This window comes from Gorilla gorilla, chromosome X, assembly GCF_029281585.2.
Source record: "Gorilla gorilla gorilla isolate KB3781 chromosome X, NHGRI_mGorGor1-v2.1_pri, whole genome shotgun sequence".
NCBI classification, from domain to species: domain Eukaryota; kingdom Metazoa; phylum Chordata; class Mammalia; order Primates; family Hominidae; genus Gorilla; species Gorilla gorilla.
In genome coordinates, this window is record NC_073247.2 from 119,851,378 (window position 1) to 119,870,961 (window position 19,584).

General features: G+C 41.0%; 1 protein-coding gene across 5 annotated transcripts in view; it reads left to right on the top strand.

Moving 5' to 3' along the window:
- Nucleotides 1-18,915, top strand: part of VSIG1 (V-set and immunoglobulin domain containing 1) — a 33,990-nt gene extending 15,075 nt beyond the window's left edge. The window contains exons 3-9 of one of the 5 annotated variants that reach the window (XR_008675234.1): nt 1,256-1,363; nt 6,762-6,960; nt 12,496-12,651; nt 13,064-13,183; nt 15,896-16,037; nt 16,866-17,551; nt 18,316-18,915. Coding sequence is in view for 2 of the 5 variants with exons in the window: in XM_004064689.4 (XP_004064737.1) it covers nt 1,256-1,363; nt 6,762-6,960; nt 12,496-12,651; nt 13,064-13,183; nt 15,896-16,037; nt 16,866-17,199 (1,059 nt within the window). In the remaining 3 variants the exon portion in view is untranslated. Of the gene's footprint in view, nt 1-1,255; nt 1,364-6,761; nt 6,961-12,495; nt 12,652-13,063; nt 13,184-15,895; nt 16,038-16,865 lie in introns of all 5 variants that reach the window. The other 4 variants (XR_008675236.2, XR_008675235.2, XM_004064689.4 and 1 more) reach the window with 4 other exon arrangements.
- Nucleotides 18,916-19,584: the final 669 nt, after the last annotated feature.

Consider the following 19,584-nt stretch of genomic DNA (forward strand, 5'->3'; position numbering starts at 1 on the left):
AAATATTTGTTGAGTAGCTTATTTACTTGCCATTTGCTTCATTCTTCAAAATGTCAGGTACAGGTGGGGCAAGTGATTTAAGATATATACTCTTTTGGAATGTCCACGTCAAAGGAGGGCCTCTGCACTGAGCTGCTGGATCAGGCAAAACATGCTCTCTGATCTTAAAGCTGCATGATACCTGTGTTACGCCTGTGCCTTAGCTGCATAGAAGACAAGCTTTTGTGTTTTTATTGCTCCCACAGCTTGGGAGCAATAACAACCATCCCCCTAAAAGCAAATTTTATCCTCCTTCTATTTTCCTGTCTTTCTTTAGCTTACCCTAGCCAGATCCCCATTACAACCATCTTTAGCTCTCTACTTCTAAAGAACTGGAGTCCTTCCCCTGACTCCCCGTATCCTGCTGGCATGGGCTTCTCACTGCTTTACCAGATGAGTAGTTTTGAAGTCCTAGTGGAAATCTCATGATGAATGTCAATTCTTCTTGCTCTGCCACTTATTTATTGACTGCGTGATCTTAGACAAGTCGTTTGACCTTTCAGTTGTTCCGTTTCCAATCTTTAAAATGGGGCTACTTACCTATCTCATAGGTTGAATATGAAGACTAAATGGGATGATGCTTGTGAAGCACTACGAAGCCTTCTACCCAGTAAGCATTCAGTGAATGCGAGCTTTTATTATTGGCATCATCACTTACAAAATGGCGATTTTGCAAAATCCCTGTTCCCTCCATACCCCTGGTGATCTAGAGGGACTGACTCATGGGCACTAGGGAGCCTAGCTCAAGAAGATACACTTGAACAGGGACAGAGCTCTTCAGGGCCATCCTAGCCCAAGATCAGCTTCGAGTTCCACTGCTTACCAGGTCACTGTGGCTAAAGGGAGGGCTCAGGCCCTTTCTCTACCTGCTTATCCCTGAACTGACAGCCTGCTCAACCAAGAGGTTGCAGACATCCTGTGTTGAGGTGGTATTTTTCAAAATGGGATTTGGCCTCCATTTCAAGACTGTTTCCTCTTTGAAAACATTCAAAATTCTGTGGAGCATGTTGTATGTTAATCTAGGGATTGCTGGTGGAATATTTATGGGAGGATAAAAAGACTGCTGCACTATTAGACAATTATGTGATTTATGGGACTAAGATGTTGCCAGACATCAGTGGTCACACTGAGAGATTCAGTTCAACTCCTGGGTTGATGTGGCAGTATACTGTATAGCATTCAGCTCTCAGATCCACCCATTTCTGCTCAAACACAGCACAGCTCGTGCCTCAGTACTGAGGGTATGGAGGAAAAGGCAGTCAGTCAGTGTCTAAAAATGACGCACGCAAGAGACGCTCGGGGAAGATGTAGCTGGACCTCTGAGGTAAGAACACTTATTGGTGTACTACTGGACTTCTTCATTGTTTGGAGACTCCAGGGCACTGGCACCAGCTTTAGGAATGGGATGGGAGGGTCTGACTTTGGTAACAATCAAGATCAGCACAAGCCCCTGACAAAACTGGGACAGTCTTGAGTTTACCTTCTCACATCCATGTCTGGAGTTTTTCTGCCTCTTCCTAAAGGCTCAGGACCCTATTGCTGCCCTGATCAGGGCAGTGGCCAGCTCTTTCCATAGTCCCATCTTCCCTTTCCTGAAATCATTGTGTTAGATTAGCAATTGACTCTGAGGCCTGGTATTCCTCAATACCTAGGGGCTGATGTTATCTCTTACTGACTATCCCCTTTGGAGAATAGAGACGGAAGTATCCCACAGGTCTTCCCACCAAGAAGGCCAGGATATTCATTAGCATGGTCCTTCTCTCAGAGAAACATTCCTCTCAGAAAATATGAACAGCTTTAGATAGTCAATCCCTCAGCAGGGAATCTCAGCTGAAAACTCTAGGCCAGGTATGGGCAGGCTAACATGGAAATTTGGGGTGGTCTGGTGCCTTTCTGGTCACACAGATGGCCTCATCTTCCATCCAGCCTGTTAATGCTAACACTACAGAGACCCCACCTGTCCCTGAACAGACCATGCCTTGACTCTGCTTAGCATGAATCTCTCAGACAATACTTATTCTTCAAGAATGTTCATAGTGAAAAAAATACCCTTTGCCAGTCTCATAAACAACTTAGACAACTTCTTTCCCAGGACCTAGTGTTCTTATGTTCTCTGGCTTCTCAGGTTTTACAACCTGAAATACACAGGACAGAGCCACACAATAAAGAGTTGTCTGCCCAAAATGCCAGTGCCACCCCTACTGAGAAATACTGCAAGTTCTTCCGCACCCCACCATCAAATTTATGTATTGTGTCCCATTCACTTTCTGCTAAATCTGATAAATTAATCTCATGGTAAGGTGTTAGGGACTAGGGAAAGCTTATTTTATTCTCTTCTAAAGAATGCATTGAATGGGACCTTCCATGCCTTCTTCCAAAAGGTGCAACTCAAATGGCAGATACCCAGGCAAATGGAGGGTTGGTAAAAGAGTTGGTTTGGAAGCGAGAGAGTCTTTCTTTTGGTATCCTATTTCTTCCACATGCCATCCCTGCACCGCAATACAGTCCAAATAAAATTCTGAGCTTGTGACCATTGCCACCTTATACCTGCACACCCCTTCCCTATCCTATGGCTAACCCCTCTATCAGCAGTACAAGAAAGCAAGAAGCTGGAAAGGAAAGAATGGGTGGTTTGCTGTGGATGTCCATGTCCTCCACCTTCCCAGAAGGAATCTGCAAAAGCAGCTCTGGAAGCTAACTCCAACTCAGATTCAAACAGAAAGCAGACTGAATTCTTTCAACCCTTCTTGTTTATACTGCATGCTTCTAGTTAGAGAGCAGTGTCACTAAGCTGAGGAAAAAGTCTTTTAGGACAAATCTGGTTCCCAGCTGCACGGCCTTGTGTGAATAGGAACTTGGCACAGTAGGAAGGGAAAGGTTGCTCTGCAAAGAACTGAGGGGCCTACAATTGCAGCTGGCAAATATTGAGGGCATCATGTGGTGAACATACTCAGCATGGGAAGCATCATGCCAATAAATAGCAACAATTGGCAGGAGAAAGGTTGGGCTGGAGCAGGGAATGGAATGGTCCCAAAAGGAGAAGGTTGCCCAGGAATCATCTTTCTCATCTTAAGAAGCACTGTGAGTGCCATCTTAATATATTCAGTGGGAATCAGGAGGTCTGAATTCCAGGTCTGACTGTAAATTGTGTGACCTTGGGAAAATGGCTCCCTCTATTGAGGCCTCGGTGTCCTTTTTTGTATTAGAAAAGGATGAATTCGAGTTTACTAACCGCAGGCCTCTGGGTCAGATTTGGCCAGTGGATGTATTTCAGTCGGCCTGCCCAGTATTTTGTTTGTTTGTTTCAACAGTTTGAATGCCTTGTTTGCGTTGACTTTTCCGTTCCCTGCAGTCCCCATATCTGTTATGAGCTTACCACTACTTACCAGCCCCTCCCAGCCATTTCCCATATTTCCAATATCCATCGGGCTCCTGAAGGCCCCTTAACCTTAGAAACCACAAACCAAACTATCTCACAGAGGTCTTATAATTAATGTGCAATTATGACTCCACCTATCAGCCTCTAGCGTCACCCTGGAGGCAGGTAGAGAGGACCTTGGGAGAAAGCAGGGCAGTCTACCATGAACCCAAGCACAAAGTGCAGGTGGGTAAAAAATTAACAAGCGCCCCTTATGGGAACACTGGGATGGATTTCCTTAAAAAAATCACCTCCTCCCCACCTCCACCCAAAGATGTGGCCCATTGTACATCCGGGGCTTTTTCTGGATCTCCATTGCTTTGACGTCTAAATTGATAATATTCTTTCTTTGAAAAGTGTACAAGCCACACAGGATCATGGGCCAGGCTTTGGCCACTGTTCAGCTTTGATTTTTAAAAGAGTTATTCTTTTATGGAAAGTGGAATCAAGTTGTAGCCCTTCCTATATGATTAGATAAGCAGTTTCAGGAAAACACTTCTTTCTTTTTTTCTTTACAAGGACAGTGTGACTGTGTGGACTTCCCCTTAACAGAAAGCCCCTCCATGTAAGTGTCTGGCTGCTGCTGTCTACACCTAGGTACTTTACTTCTTACAGAGAACTGTGAAGCCAAAGCCTTGGCTCTTTTAGGTCTCCATTGTTAGCCCTCACTATCCCCATTTCTGTCTCTAATACCTTTTAGTGTCAATCGTGAGAGGGCAAAATGTATTAGACTACAGCATGAGGAGCTAGCATGTAAGAGGTAGTAAAGGTCTTTTTCATAGGTAAGGTTCCAGGGCCTCATTGCTTATATACTCGTTTCACCTTGACTCATGCCCAACTATGGGACTTTTACAGTGGGTATGGACACATGGATACAGTGGACACTTTTACTTCTTCTCATATCCTAATTCTGGCCTAAAACACACTATTTTGGCCTCAAGATCTCTGCAGAAATAAGGTCCTTTTCACCTGGATCCTCTGGGACTTGCTGTGGGCCTCAGGCATGACTGATGTTGTATCTCATTGTGATGTCATCAAGCATCAGTATAAAACAGGGCTGATGTTTTACACTGTACACAGTCTCCTTGGGAGGAGGGGAAGTGGCCAGATGTTGAGGCTGTGAAGGGCACTCTTGATGGACAGCAGGCTGAACTCCAGGTTAGAAACAACAAGACCTCAAACTGTCAATTAGAAAGTAAATAAGCCCCATGCTGCCTAGTGAAATTGAAAGCCTGATAGCGTGGGTGTCAACTCAAATGAAAGTAATCCTCTGATGTATTGAACCTCCTTCTGTCCCACTTGAATACCTGGAGTTAATCCTGGCTATCTGGTTTGGAAGTCAAACAAGACCATTCTGGGGTAAGAGTTTGTGATTTCAGTAGGTGTGAATGAATGAATTATAAATGGCTGCATTTATAATGCAGGCAAGAAAGCACGTTGATGTTAGAAAAAACGGGAGAGAAACAAATAGTTTTCTCTGTAAATGTACTCTTTTCCTGGGATTTTTCCCTCAAAATCCAGCTTTCTGCCTTAGTTTTAAAATATATTGACTTTCTGCTTAAAGGAGAATACATTTGAATTCATCTAGACAATATCTTTTGGTGTTCTAATTGCTTTCCCTCTTTTATTGGCCTATTAAGGTAAAGCCCACAGTACAAGGAATTAGGAAAATTGGATTCCAGATCTGTCTCAACCATCAATTTTGTCTTTTATTTTTTAACCTCTCTGGGCTTTGGTTTCTTCTGTAAAGTGAGGGAAGTGAATTAAATGAACTGTAAGGCCTTCCAGTAGATTTTATGAAAAATTAGTCTCACCAGACTAAGACAATACAATTTATTGAACAATAACAATCACTTGAATAATATACATTTACATGAAACCAACAAAACATGTACATAGAAGGTGCGTATTATGAAGGGACATCAGGAATTACCTAATCCAGTGATTTCCCAGCTTCAGTCATTCATGTACCATCTACATGATTTTTGTCATATTTGTGTATCACCAGCACTATTTATTACTTAATGTTATTTTCTGTATTGACTTGTTTTCTTAAAATCTTAAAAAATATCTACCTTAATCTACCCTATGCAACAATATTCAGGAAGTCATAGATTTAATGTGCTAGATTTTTCTGTTTCTAATACACATTGAAATTTGTAAGTTTTCGTTTATATACTACCTAAAATCAACTGAAATGCCTATACTTGGTAAATACATATCATACTTTGGAAAACATTACTCTCTTTTCTCATTCAGATGTGGAAAGTAAAGGTTGGAGAGATTAAATAACTTTGTTTCTTATCTAAAACCAGGCTGCCATGGAGGCATGACTAGAGGCCACTTCCCCTAACTATATCACAGTGAGGGGCAGAGCTGTGACTAACTCAGGCCACCTGACCCCTAGACCAGGACCCTTTCCACCACATCATGCTGCTCCCACAGTTGCCATTATGATCTAAGTATCTATGCTCTTTAATAGAGATGGGACTAGAATCCTGATCTTAAGTTTAATAAGTTATAATAATAATAAATGAGCCCTTGTGGCTTCAGATGGGTCACTTAATCTCTCTGGGTCTGAGATGCCTTATTTGTTCAAATGATAGAAGAATTCCAGTTCTGCCTTCTGCCACATGGGGAGAAAGATGGTAGCTATCATTGGCTGAGCACTTCCGAGGTCCTTTACTAGATTTCTTAGTTTCATCTTCACAACACCACTATAAAGGGATGGGACCGGATGATTTCTAAGATGCTTTTCCGCTTTGCTTCTAATAAACAAAACAAACCCAAGTTTGTCTATCCAAAAGAGTAGGTGTGTCTAAAAGGAGCATGAACATTTGAACATTTAAGGAAACCAGATAGTCTCACTGGGTAAGGTTAATTCAAATTTTAAGAAGTTTATAAAATGGTAAAAAAAAAAATGATGGTTTTGGTTTCCCATCAGACATTTGTGTTCTACATAATGAGTTTCTCTCAGGTGGATTCATTAAGTGAGCATCTTGATCTCCTAGCCCAAGCTTAGGTGTTGAATCCTGTCAACTCCAGCTGCCTCCTCCTCTGTAAGATAGGCATACTAATCCCTGCCCTGATGACATCACAGAGCTGCTCTGAGGGCCAAATGCGCAGCTGTGAGCAAACTAAAGTGCCCCACTGAGTTGAGAAACCTTGGCCACAGGGACCTGTTCCTGGTGGGGGGAAGATGCTGCTTCTTTATCAAAGGTAATGTGTTTAGAAGAAGCTTTCAGGTAGCTTATCCTAGTCCTGGACACTCTCCAGTTCTCATTTATGTTATTTTTCTGTCTAGATTTACTTTTCTCAAGGTGGACAAGCTGTAGCCATTGGGCAATTTAAAGATCGAATTACAGGGTCCAGCGATCCAGGTAATGCATCTATCACTATCTCGCATATGCAGCCAGCAGACAGTGGAATTTACATCTGCGATGTTAACAACCCCCCAGACTTTCTCGGCCAAAACCAAGGCGTCCTCAACGTCAGTGTGTTAGGTATGAGCACTTTTTTCTGCTTTTTCTTTTCTTGGAAAAAGTTAGGACACTGAATGAGCCAGGACAGTGAGTTATGATGCCAATTAAGTCTCTGTAGGTAAATATACTCCCTAATATTTTCATTATCAGGGAAATAGAGACAAGCCACCAGCCCAACCAATACAGTAACACTGAGAAATCACTCATAAAACATGCAGAACAATTGTGCAAACGGGCTGCCAAAATGACAGCAGTAGATGACCCAACCTCCAGTGATCCCTATCTCTGAGGGATGGAATGAGAACAGATGAGACAATCCACCGTCCCACAAAATGATCACTAGCAACTCTTTTAGAGGAAACCTCCATTTACAGCCAGATCTACCTGGGGGAGACTACTGTCAACTTATTATTCCTTTTAAGCTCGACACAATTCCCACCATTAAATTATTCTTTTAAATAAAGACAGGAGAGTCCATTTTTTAAAATGCTAATGTTATTTGGAAAAAGGACTGAAATTAATCTAGTGTTGAGAATCAACATATTTGCATACAAATATTCATTATATGATATTGGGCAAGCCGTATCTGCTCTTAAAATGAATTTGGAATCTCATTTGTTCAGTATTTATTGAGTTACAGTGATGGAGGTGTTGTTTTTGCCCTTGGGAAGCTCCCAATTTTGGCCATTTCTAGAAGTCCTTCCAATCTCTGAGAGGACAATATGGGCTAAACTTCCATCTGCAGGCTGGGATTGGGAAGTATCGAAGCAAGGGATGAAAGGGCTGCCAATCCTCAACTCTTACAGACAGACCAGTTGAGATGAACATTTTCCCACTTCTAGGTAGCCCCAAATGGAGCTGATCTAGTCATTGCTGCTCTCAAGCTGTGTGCACACATCACAAGAAAGGAGGAACTACATCAAATCAGTGACTTAATAGTTGAGTAGCTTGGAAAAGCAGCAATTGGTAACAAGGTGCATACCTAAGAGAACTGTTTACAGTTGTCCTGGCTTGCCACTCAGGTAATGCCACAAAGGAACCAGCTGACATTTACTGTGAGGTTTGCCACTGCATCTACCCACCTGGGAAAGAGGGAAAGGTACCTAAGAGCTATTTTTTAAGAGTGGGTTAGCTTAATCAATCATATTTTTATCTTACTGAGTTCTGTGCCAGGAATTGGGGTACAGGAACAGACAAGAGAAGTATTACTCAAGCACATTCCTGGGAGAGTTTCTGTTTCAGTTTGGAAGACTAGTGTATTAGTCTATTCTTGCATTGCTGTAAAGAAATACCTGAGACTGGGTAATTTATAAGTAAAAGAGGTTTAATTGGCTCACGGGTCTGCAGTCTGTACAGGAAGCATAGCAGCTTCTTGGGAAGCCTCAGGAAACTTACAATCATGGCAGAAGGCAAAGGGGAGGCAAGATGTCTCACATGGCTGGAACAGGAGGAAGGGGAGGGGAAGATGCCACACACTTTTAAACAACCAGGTCTTATGAGCACTCACTCACTATCACAAGATCAGCACCGAGGGGGAAATCCGCCCCCATGATCCAGTCACCTCTCACCAGGTCCTATCGCCAAGATTAGTGATTACAATTTGACATGAGGTTTGGATGGGGACACAGATCCAAACCATATCAACTAGTTATATACATGGGAACTAAGTGATGTGCTATAAATGCCAAAGCATCAAACTGGCACTCAGAAGACCTGAGTTTTAGATCTTACTCTGTACTCAGTGACCTTATACAAGTCAGTCCACCTTTCTCTGACCATTGTGAGATGGGGTTATAATTTCTGCCCTGTCTTCTTTACAGGTTTGTTATGAACAGTTTTGTTATTTTACCTATAAAATGAAATACTGGAGATCAAAGGGGTTTTTAAATGTTCAAAAACTGGAGGGATTAGCTAATGATTTTCTGTTGCTTCCTGGTTCTGGGATGTTCTGACCAGAAACAATCTAAAGAAGCCAAGTCTCTTCATCTCAGAGCTTGGAAATAGCCCTGAGATAAAGTTAGAAAAGAAGGTTAATATTCTTAAATTTAAAGCTCAGAGGATCCCAAATCAATTTCCATAAGAAGTTGAGGGTCACTTCCTCTCAGAGGTGTTTTTTCCCATGAGTCTTTGTGTCAGGTAGCTCTGTGTCATGACTTTTCCTTAAGCAGCCAGGATCCAGACAAGGTAAGAGGCAGAAGGGTCTGTGGATTTCCTTGTTTGTTTAGGAACTCTAAAAAATATTGTTTTTGTTAATTGGGCAAAGAACAAAGGCCTCCTCCAAATGTAGGCTTTTTGGAAAATTTGAGACTGCTAATTTTCTCTAAAAATTGCAGCGACTATTTGCAATTCTCAAATCTCATTGTATATGAGTGACAATTTTGCTTGCCCTGACTGAAAGGTGAGGCAAGATGGGGACAGGTGGGTAAGAGAGACAGGTTAATTGTGGGGAGAGGTGTTGATATTTCCTTAAAGATGACTCTCATAGCAATGTATCTTTCAGATGTTTTGTTACCCAGCAGTGAGCATCAATCCCATGCATTTACTCGTTCATGCATGAATTCATTTAACAAACCCTGAGCACACGTGCCAGTTACTGTGCTAAGCAATGGACATGGGGAGATGTAAAAGATAGGGTCTTAGCCCTCTAAAATTCAGTCTAGTGAAGGAGACAGACACGTAACATAAAAGCTTTCAGTGGAGGTATGAGAGGAGAGCTATGAGGGCACAGGGGAAAGGGCAAAAAGCTGTATCAGGAATTGGAGAAGGCTTATTGAGGAAAGTGACTTTTGTGCTGAATGTTGAAGGATGTGCAAGAGTGTGTGATGAAGAAGAGGGGCTGAGATGGCAAGGCACAGTTTAGGTGACGGAAACAGCAATGGGCAAAGAACCAGGTGGTTTGGATGGCCATTCATTTGAGAGCTTTCCATTAGGTATGACAACCTTGGAAAATTAATCTCTGAAAAATACCCAGATCAAGTTTGAATAATTATTTTGTGTGCATTTGGAATGAGCATCATCTACCTTCCGCAATTTGGCACATAAAAAGAAAATGATTGATTTAGGGAAGGTTTAAGAACCTACTGAAGCACTTTCTTTTTTCTTTTTTTTTTTTTTTTTCTGAGCTGAGCCTTTTCCTCCCACCCCAATTCTGTTGAAAGCAATAAAGCTAAATGGTAGATCAATGGCTTTGCCAGTAAAATACCCAAGTTCCACTGGGGACTTTAACTGGATGAAATGTCAGTTCAATCCTGGGTCAGTAGTTTTAGAAAATATATAGGTTTGGGACTTGGTTCAAAGTGATTCACTAAATCTTTTGTTAATAAAAAATAAAAGGAGAAAAATATTCTAAGCAAAAAAAATGCCTATCTGGGTTTGATTCTGGGCTCAAGAAATGAGTGCAAGTCATTCCAGGTTTTTGCCATAATTTAGTTCAAGTCCTGGTGTCCAACTTTGTGATGAAACACCCCCATTTAATTTTCTGTTCAAATTGTTCTATTCTGCTGTAAAGGCTATACAATAGCCATCTTTTTAAAAAGGCAGTATCTAAATCTAGTGATAGCTGCAATGGACTTCTGGTTAAATAGCTTAGTTTAGGATAGGCACATCCAACAAGTTGTTCCTACCTGAGAAAATCTTTGATAAGGAAGAATAAAGAACTAAGTAGAAGGATACTTCTTTTAATTAAAAGACACCTGCTTAAAAGATAGGGCTAGTAAAATGTTTAAGAATTATAGCTATATGCATCTGTCTTCTCGCACCTGTGTACAGATAGTGAGAGTCTGGGAAGGCTGAACTGAGCAGAAGTCAATGGGAGAGTAACTTTAGTAGCAGGAATTAGTCCTGCTGTGGCCAATAGAAATTCCAGGTTCTAGGCCCTATATTTATTATTGTATTTAATATTTGGATCAGCCAGAGGTTAGATAATCTCTTAGTCACGTTTTACAGATGAGTCAGCTGAGGTTTGGCTAAGTTAGGTAACTTGCCTATACAGATCCAGGGTAGAGTTACAAAGCCCATATTCTGTGTGGATCCAGAGCTGTGCCCTTAACCACTGCGTCTCAGGTAAGAGCTGTAGGACTGAGTAATATGACACATTTCATGTCTAACTCACCTAAATTAGAGAACCTAAGCTTTAAAGGGTTCTAGAGCAAAATGAAGATAAGCAAGGTGAGTTGGAAAGTATAGAAATTTACATCATTGTCTGTATATAAGATAGATATATAAGGTGTATAAGATAGATGTATAGATATAAAATAAATATCTAAGATAAGAGATATAAGATAGATATGTAGATATGATAGATATATAAATGTATAAGATATGTAAGATAGAATAAACCGTGCAAGTAAGTAAGATGAATGAGGAGATTCAGATTCCCAGCTTCCCACAGGACTTCTCCCCCGACATGTTTTCATAAGCAGCTAAAACTCTATGTCCCGGACTGACCTCATTAGTACCCCTTCCTCCTTGTCACCCCTTCACCTAAAACCTGTTCTTCCTGCTGTGGTCTTGGAGGCCTCTTCCCCTCTCTAAAGTCATCTCTCATCCCTCTCCCACCCCACTTTAGAACTGTGTCAAAGTTACTTTTGAATTCCTGGTGCCTAGTCCCATGCCAGGCCCACAGAAGGCATGGGTGCTTGCTGAGTGAAGGATGAATACATATTTCAGTGCTGAGTAGTGTGCACCCCCCAAATGGACTTCCCCTACTGATGATGCACACAGGCAAATACAAACCTTTCAACTATTTGTGTCACCCACAGATGAACAAATGCAAAAAAAAAAAAAAAGAAAATAATCATGAGAGAAAAGAGAAATACAGCATTAAATATTTTAAAAAGAATAATAGGTTATCTCAGAGTATTTAAGGGTTCTATTTTCCTTTAAAACTGTGCTTTTAAAGCATAAACTATGTTCCTAGTCATTTAGTATTTGCTTATATTTGGCTGTTTTAATAAAGGCATATTTTAAGACACAATGCGGAAATTCACGGTTATAAATCTGAGGAGGAGGCAGACAGAGGAGTCACTATTTGAATCTTAATGGCCTCTTGACTAGAAGGGCCCTGCACCTGAAGTGCTCTACTCCCACCTGGTGGTGCAAGCAGAAAACTGCCAAAATACATTTTAATAATTTTTTTTTTTTTTTTTGTGGAGACCCAGTCTCACTTTGTTGCTCAGGATGGAGTGCAGTGGGGTGATCTTGGCTTACTGCAACCTCCGCCTCCCAGGTTCAAGTGATTCTACTGCCTCACCCTCCCAAGTAGCTGGGATTACAGGCGCCCACCACCACGCCCAGCTAATTTTTGTATTTTTAGTAGAGATGGTGTTTCATCACATTGGCCAGGCTGGTCTCGAACTCCTGACCTCAGGTGATCCACCTACCTCGGCCTTCCAAATTGCTGGGATTACAGGCATGAGCCACTGCGCCTGGCCAAGAATTTTTTAAAAAAATAAATAAACACACATATTATTCAAAATGAAAGTGAGGAAGTGACTGCAATTATCACAGAATGCCATTCATCCTAAAGAATTTTTATTCTTTGTTATTGCCTTACAGTGAAACCTTCTAAGCCCCTTTGTAGCATTCAAGGAAGACCAGAAACTGGCCACACTATTTCCCTTTCCTGTCTCTCTGCGCTTGGAACACCTTCCCCTGTGTACTACTGGCATAAACTTGAGGGAAGAGACATCGTGCCAGTGAAAGAAAACTTCAGTAAGCATAACCTGCAGTAGACCCTGGAAAGGCCTGGTGTCTGTGGTTGGATGACAGCAGGAGTGTGTGGTTGGCTGCTTGACATTACAGTTCAATCTTCTTGTTTTCTCAGTGGTGGCGGGTGGAGGGGGGAGCTGGTAATGTAAAAAGAATGCCTGTCTCCCAACACGATGACTGTGTTCTGGTCTACTCCCCAAATTCTAAAAGCCAGCTCAGAGATGGTGAATATGTAGGGAACAGGCATGGTCCCAGGTGAGTTAGCACTGGAACAGTCCTGAGGGGCCTAGTTGAATCCTGAACATCTCAAGAAAGAGAGGCCAATATGGGGGAGTGGGTGGACATTGATCTGTTACACTGATGTTATCTGTATGCACAGAAGAGATCTCAAAAGTCTATTCCCTGGTTTCAACAGACCCAACCACCGGGATTTTGGTCATTGGAAATCTGACAAATTTTGAACAAGGTTATTACCAGTGTACCGCCATCAACAGACTTGGCAATAGTTCCTGCGAAATCGATCTCACTTCTTCACGTGAGTTGACCATACAACTTTAACGGTTTCTCCTTAAATCAAGTAGTCTGGGCCTGTCAGCCAAATAAATTAGTTAGGATCCCCGGTTAGTGCTTCCTGCTTCTCTGGAGATTTGTGTGCTTTATATACAGGCTGATGTGATGAATGACCATCCTAATATCTAATGCTCTCACATAATAATATATGCCATATGCTGCCCTAAATCCTTTACAAAAAGCAATTTGTTTAAGCTTCACAAAATCGCTAGAAGGTAGGTATTACTATTCAATACTAAAAAAGAAGCCTTTCTGGTAACAGCAGGCTGAATTTCTCTTTGTGATGCTGTTGGTAAATCCAGGTGACACTGTAGCTCTGACAAACATATACCTTGCAAAGATCTGCCACTAATAATAATAGTATTATAATAATAACACTCGTACCCACAATCACGGAAGCTACTATTTGTGGAGCACGAATTATGCTGAGTATTATCTCACTCTTTCCTCCCAACCACCCCATCTAGGGAGGCAGACTATTCTCGGCCTCATTTTGCTGAAAAGAACACTGAAGCTCAGGGAAGTAAATGACTTGCCCAAGGTCATCCAGTTAGTAACTGGCAGAGCCAGGATGCCTCTAAACCTCAATTTTCCTATTCAAAGGTGCTTACTCACTCTCTGAGTGTAAGATTTAAGACTCCTGGAATTGTCCAATTGAGCTGACCCAGGGGCAACTCCTCACAAGGAATATCTCACCAAACATCTCAAGGATCATTTAATAACACTTAGGATCTTTTTTCAAACTTACTTTGAATTTGTGGTTTTAATATATGCCATATCCAGGGATGGCAAGTTCCAGTGGGTTTTTGCTCTTCCTATGCACCTGAACTTTCTTCCTTTTATTTCTCCTGAAGTTTGCTCCTTTATTCTCCTATCACTTTCAGCTATATTTCCTGCATCATTTCTGTTATCTTTCTTTAGAATTCCCTCAATATCTTTTTGCCTTCTCAGAGGTACAGTCATACTGCAGATGTAGAGATATGTAGGATTTGGACTTGAGCATTTCTTCCTTTCTAGTCTTTTTTCCAGTGATGTCCAGCACTGCCTTCCTCTCTCCCTTCCACATCCCTTCTTTCTTCCTTCCTTCCTCAAATATTTATTGAATATCTACTGTGTGCCAGGGACTGTCCTAGGTGATAAAGATACAGAGATAAAGAAGATGTATGTCCTATACTCAAGGAGCTCACAGTTCAGCTAGAGGGACAAACACAACTAAAACATGCTAAATCCTATAATAGAAGTCTGAACAGGGTCTATAGAGCACCAAGGGAGGAAAATTATGCTTATAGAACTGGGATGGCTTTACCAACCAAGTGCTATTTGAGCAGGATCTTGAAGGAACTTGCAAAGCCTCATCATCTATAAAATGGGAAAGCTGAAGGATGACGGTAGAGCAGCAGGCTTAGGAGGGCAACCCAGGTCATGATGGGGGAAGAGAATGGAGGGCTTCACATGGCATGTCTCTGAGGGAAAAATCACAAGAAACCGATATATCATCTGATATGTTTGAATCAATTGAAAGAAGTTTAATGGTTTTGTTGGAAATTTTGGGATGAGTGATAATGCATTTATTAATCCCCAAATGAAGCAATTATTAACCTCCAGGAAAATTTTTGTAAATGTTGTACAAGAAAGAATCATAGTATACTGTGTTCCTCAGCTGTGAACAATATTTATATAGCCATACTACTGCAAACTTGGATTTAACTAAAACTTGTGATATAACTATTTTGGAAGAACATGGTGGGTGTGAGGGGAGTGGTGTAAAAGAGCTCAATCTCCAACTTCTAGGGTACGAAGTTGAAAGAAAATGATGGAAATGGAAAAAATGTAGGACATATCAGAGCAAACATAATAAAAACATGGGGGCAAGAAGACTTTTAAAAAGAGTTAAGAGTAGTTGCCTTTCGTGAATGGGACTCAGAAACGGGAAGGAGTCGGGCAGGGAACTGCTGTTTTCGTGAGACATGTAGTAGAACTATTTGACTTTTTAAACTATTTACTTATATTCTCTTAATCATAAAAAGTTAAAGGAATTATTATCAGGCAGCTCAAAATATAAGGTGTCCATCCTTGTGTGAGGGGAGGCAGATGGGGATGGGTTGGCTTATAACTCAGATGTGGTCTTCCAGAGACAACACCTCAGGGCTTGAAGGTCTGGTGCTCAGCTGGATAATGTCCCACTCATTAAGTTTGTCCATAGACCGAGACAATAAACCAGATGCCTGTTTATCAAAATGGGCATATCACTTCCCAGTGACCAGAGTGCATGAGGTTCTTTCGTAAGCATGGACGCCATGGGGGAGGTTTTTAGGGACAAATTTCACCTGTGCTCTGGGAAAGCCTAGTGAAATGTCCCTGCCTGTAACAGAGGCTTATCTCTAGTGACCAGATCACAACTCCATGGTGTCTCAGGACTCTTTTCTCTAAATCCCATTTCAAAAGCAACCCCACCTCCTCCAAGTTGGCCACATTTTATTCTTTATGTGCACAAATGTCAATAGTCTTCTCCCACTGTGAGTCCAAATGACAGAGTTCTGGGGGTTTCCATTTCCCTAGCCTATACAAGTCATTTTCCCACTATGTGAATGGCCCTGATATTCCCCACTAGTCACAAACACACATTATAAAATGACAATATATTCCACTTTATTAACCAGCTGCTTGTATCCTTCAGATCCAGAAGTTGGAATCATTGTTGGGGCCTTGATTGGTAGCCTGGTAGGTGCTGCCATCATCATCTCTGTTGTGTGCTTCGCAAGGAATAAGGCAAAAGCAAAGGCAAAAGAAAGAAATTCTAAGACCATTGCGGAACTTGAGTAAGCCTTCATTTTGTTGTCTTTACTTGAATACAAACATTTCTCAGGCATGTCTTTTTCAGTCATCAATTCCTAAGCACTCCTTTTAGTATAAGATATCAGAGGTATCTTTCTGTTTACTCTCATTGAATTTAAAAAAGAATGATGATGGCTGCTATTTATTGAGTGCTGTGTGCCGGGCCCTGTTCTAAGCACTTTATGTACATCAACTCATTTAGCTATCACAACAGTTTTAGGTCCAAGAAAACATTTTCATATATAATACTAACATACTTGTCTTAATACCAACATAGTCATGAAATATAATTTTAAATTTTTTTATGGAACAAGAGACCCACAAGGACAGTGCCCAGGGAACACAGAAGTTAGAATGTGGCCCAGCCCACAGCTCATGCTCTTAATCACTCTATTTCTTTCCTAGTGTGTATCTCACTCATTCACTTTTTTCATCTCCTTGCTTCTACAACTATCTATTGGGTATCAACCAGGTGCCAAGTATTGTACTAGATGGAGTGAGAAATAGCGATACATCAGAGCTATGAATTTGGACCTTAAAGACCTTATTAGATTCTTAGACTCTTTCATTCTGACATTATTTTCCCACCTTGAAACACTGCTCTTTCTTAAACTTTCACGATATTGTTGAGACCTAACCTTTCTGAATCCAAAATGACCTATGGCCTGACAATGAGTCAGAATATCAGAAATAACAGATTTCCTGAAGTCTGGGACCTATGGTCATTGAAGCTACAGAACATATGGTTTCACATGAAATTTCAAAGTTAGCATCTCCCTAACTTGTTCTTTTCTGGGCCTTCTTTCTTGCAGGCCAATGACAAAGATAAACCCAAGGGGAGAAAGCGAAGCAATGCCAAGAGAAGACGCTACCCAACTAGAAGTAACTCTACCACCTTCCATTCATGAGACTGGCCCTGATACCATCCAAGAACCAGACTATGAGCCAAAGCCTACTCAGGAGCCTGCCCCAGAGTCTGCCACAGGATCAGAGCCTATGGCAGTGCCTGACCTTGACATCGAGCTGGAGCTGGAGCCAGAAACGCAGTCGGAATTGGAGCCAGAGCCAGAGCCAGAGCCAGAGTCAGAGCCTGGGGTTGTAGTTGAGCCCTTAAGTGAAGATGAAAAGGGAGTGGTTAAGGCATAGGCTGGTGGCCTAAGTACAGCATTAATCATTAAGGAACCCATTACTGCCATTTGGAATTCAAATAACCTAACCAACCTCCACCTCCTCCTTCCATTTTGACCAACCTTCTTCTAACAAGGTGCTCATTCCTACTATGAATCCAGAATAAACACGCCAAGATAACAGCTAAATCAGCAAGGGTTCCTGTATTACCAATATAGAATACTAACAATTTTACTAACATGTAAGCATAACAAATGACAAGGCAAGTGATTTCTAACTTAGTTGAGTTTTGCAACAGTACCTGTGTTGTTATTTCAGAAAATATTATTTCTCTCTTTTTAACTACTCTTTTTTTTTAATTTTAGACAGAGTCTTGCTCCATCGTGCAGGCTGTGATCGTAGTGGTGCGATCTCGGCTCACTGCAACCTCCGCTCCCTGGGTTCAAGCGATTCTCCTGCCTGAGCCTCCTGAGTAGCTGGGACTACAGGCACGTGCCACCACGCCCGGCTAATTTTTTGTATTTTTAGTAGAGATGGGGTTTCACCTTGTTAGCCAGGATGGTCTCCATCTCCTGACCTCATGATCCCCCACCTTGGCCTCCCAAAGTGCTGGGATTACAGGCATGAGCCACTGCGCCCGGCCTCTTTTTAGCTACTCTTATGTTCCACATGCACATACGACAAGGTGGCATTAATTAGATTCAATATTGTTTCTAGGAATAGTTCCTCATTCATTTTTATATTGACCACTAAGAAAATAATTCATCAGCATTATCTCATAGATTGGAAAATTTTCTCCAAATACAATAGAGGAGAATATGTAAAGGGTATACATTAATTGGTACATAGCATTTAAAATCAGGTCTTATAATTAATGCTTCATTCCTCATATTAGATTTCCCAAGAAATCACCCTGGTATCCAATATCTGAGCATGGCAAATTTAAAAAATAACACAATTTCACGCCTGTAACCCTAGCACTTTGGGAGGCCGAGGCAGGTGGATCACCTGAGGTCAGGAGTTCGAGACCAGCCTGGCCAACATGGCGAAACCCCTTCTCTACTAAAAATACAAAAATTAGCTGGGTGTGGTAGTGCATGCCTGTAATCCCAGCTACTCGGGAGGCTGAGGCAGGAGAATCGCTTGAACCCAGGAGTTGGAGGTTGCAGTGAGCCGAGATTGTGCCACTTTACTCCAACCTGGGTGACAGAGTGAGATTCCATCTCAAAAACAAAAACAAAAACAGAAAACAAACAAACAAAAAACAAAAAATCCCAACAACTTTGTCAAATAATGTACAGGCAAACACTTTCAAATATAATTTCCTTCAGTGAATACAAAATGTTGATATCATAGGTGATGTACAATTTAGTTTTGAATGAGTTATTATGTTATCACTGTGTCTGATGTTATCTACTTTGAAAGGCAGACCAGAAAAGTGTTCTAAATGAACTCTTAAGATCTATTTTAGATAATTTCAACTAATTAAATAACCTGTTTTACTGCCTGTACATTCCACATTAATAAAGCGATACCAATCTTATATGAATGTTAATATTACTAAAATGCACTGATATCACTTCTTCTTCCCCTGTTGAAAAGCTTTCTCATGATCATATTTCACCCACATCTCACCTTGAAGAAACTTACAGGTAGACTTACCTTTTCACTTGTGGAATTAATCATATTTAAATCTTACTTTAAGGCTCAATAAATAATACTCATAATGTCTCATTTTAGTGACTCCTAAGGCTAGTCCTTTTATAAACAACTTTTCTGACATAGCATTTATGTATAATAAACCAGACATTTAAAGTGTACAATTTGATGAGTTTTGACAGAGCACATACCCATGAAACCACCACACCCATCTAGAGAGAAAACATTTCCATCAGCCCAAAATGTTTCTTCATGCCCCTTTGTGTGATCCCACCATTGCCCTGGACCTAGGAAATCACTCATTGTTTTCCATCACTAGAGGTTAACTTTGCCTTTTCTTGGCCCTCATACATATGGGATGATACAGTATGTACTTTTTTGTGTCTCACTTCCTTCTAAGGTGAATCCTTTTTAAACGAAGTAGTGAGTTTCTCATTTATCACTTTCAGATTTTCATGTAAAATATTTTCTTAAACTGCAAACTCCTTTCTATATAGATCATAACCATACACAGATTGAGGTAGAGTCTCTGTAGGTTTTAAGGAGAGTTAAAATGGAAATTAACATTACACTTATCTAGAGCCATGGAGAGAAGAGATAGCAAGCGTTTATTTCTGCATTTTCTTCGATGTGTCCATTTTCAGAAAATGTCAGGGATTTCTGATGCATTTATAATTTCATTCATACTAAATATGATAGTATGGTATATGGTGTCTGATGGACACAAGAAGCAAAATAATGAAG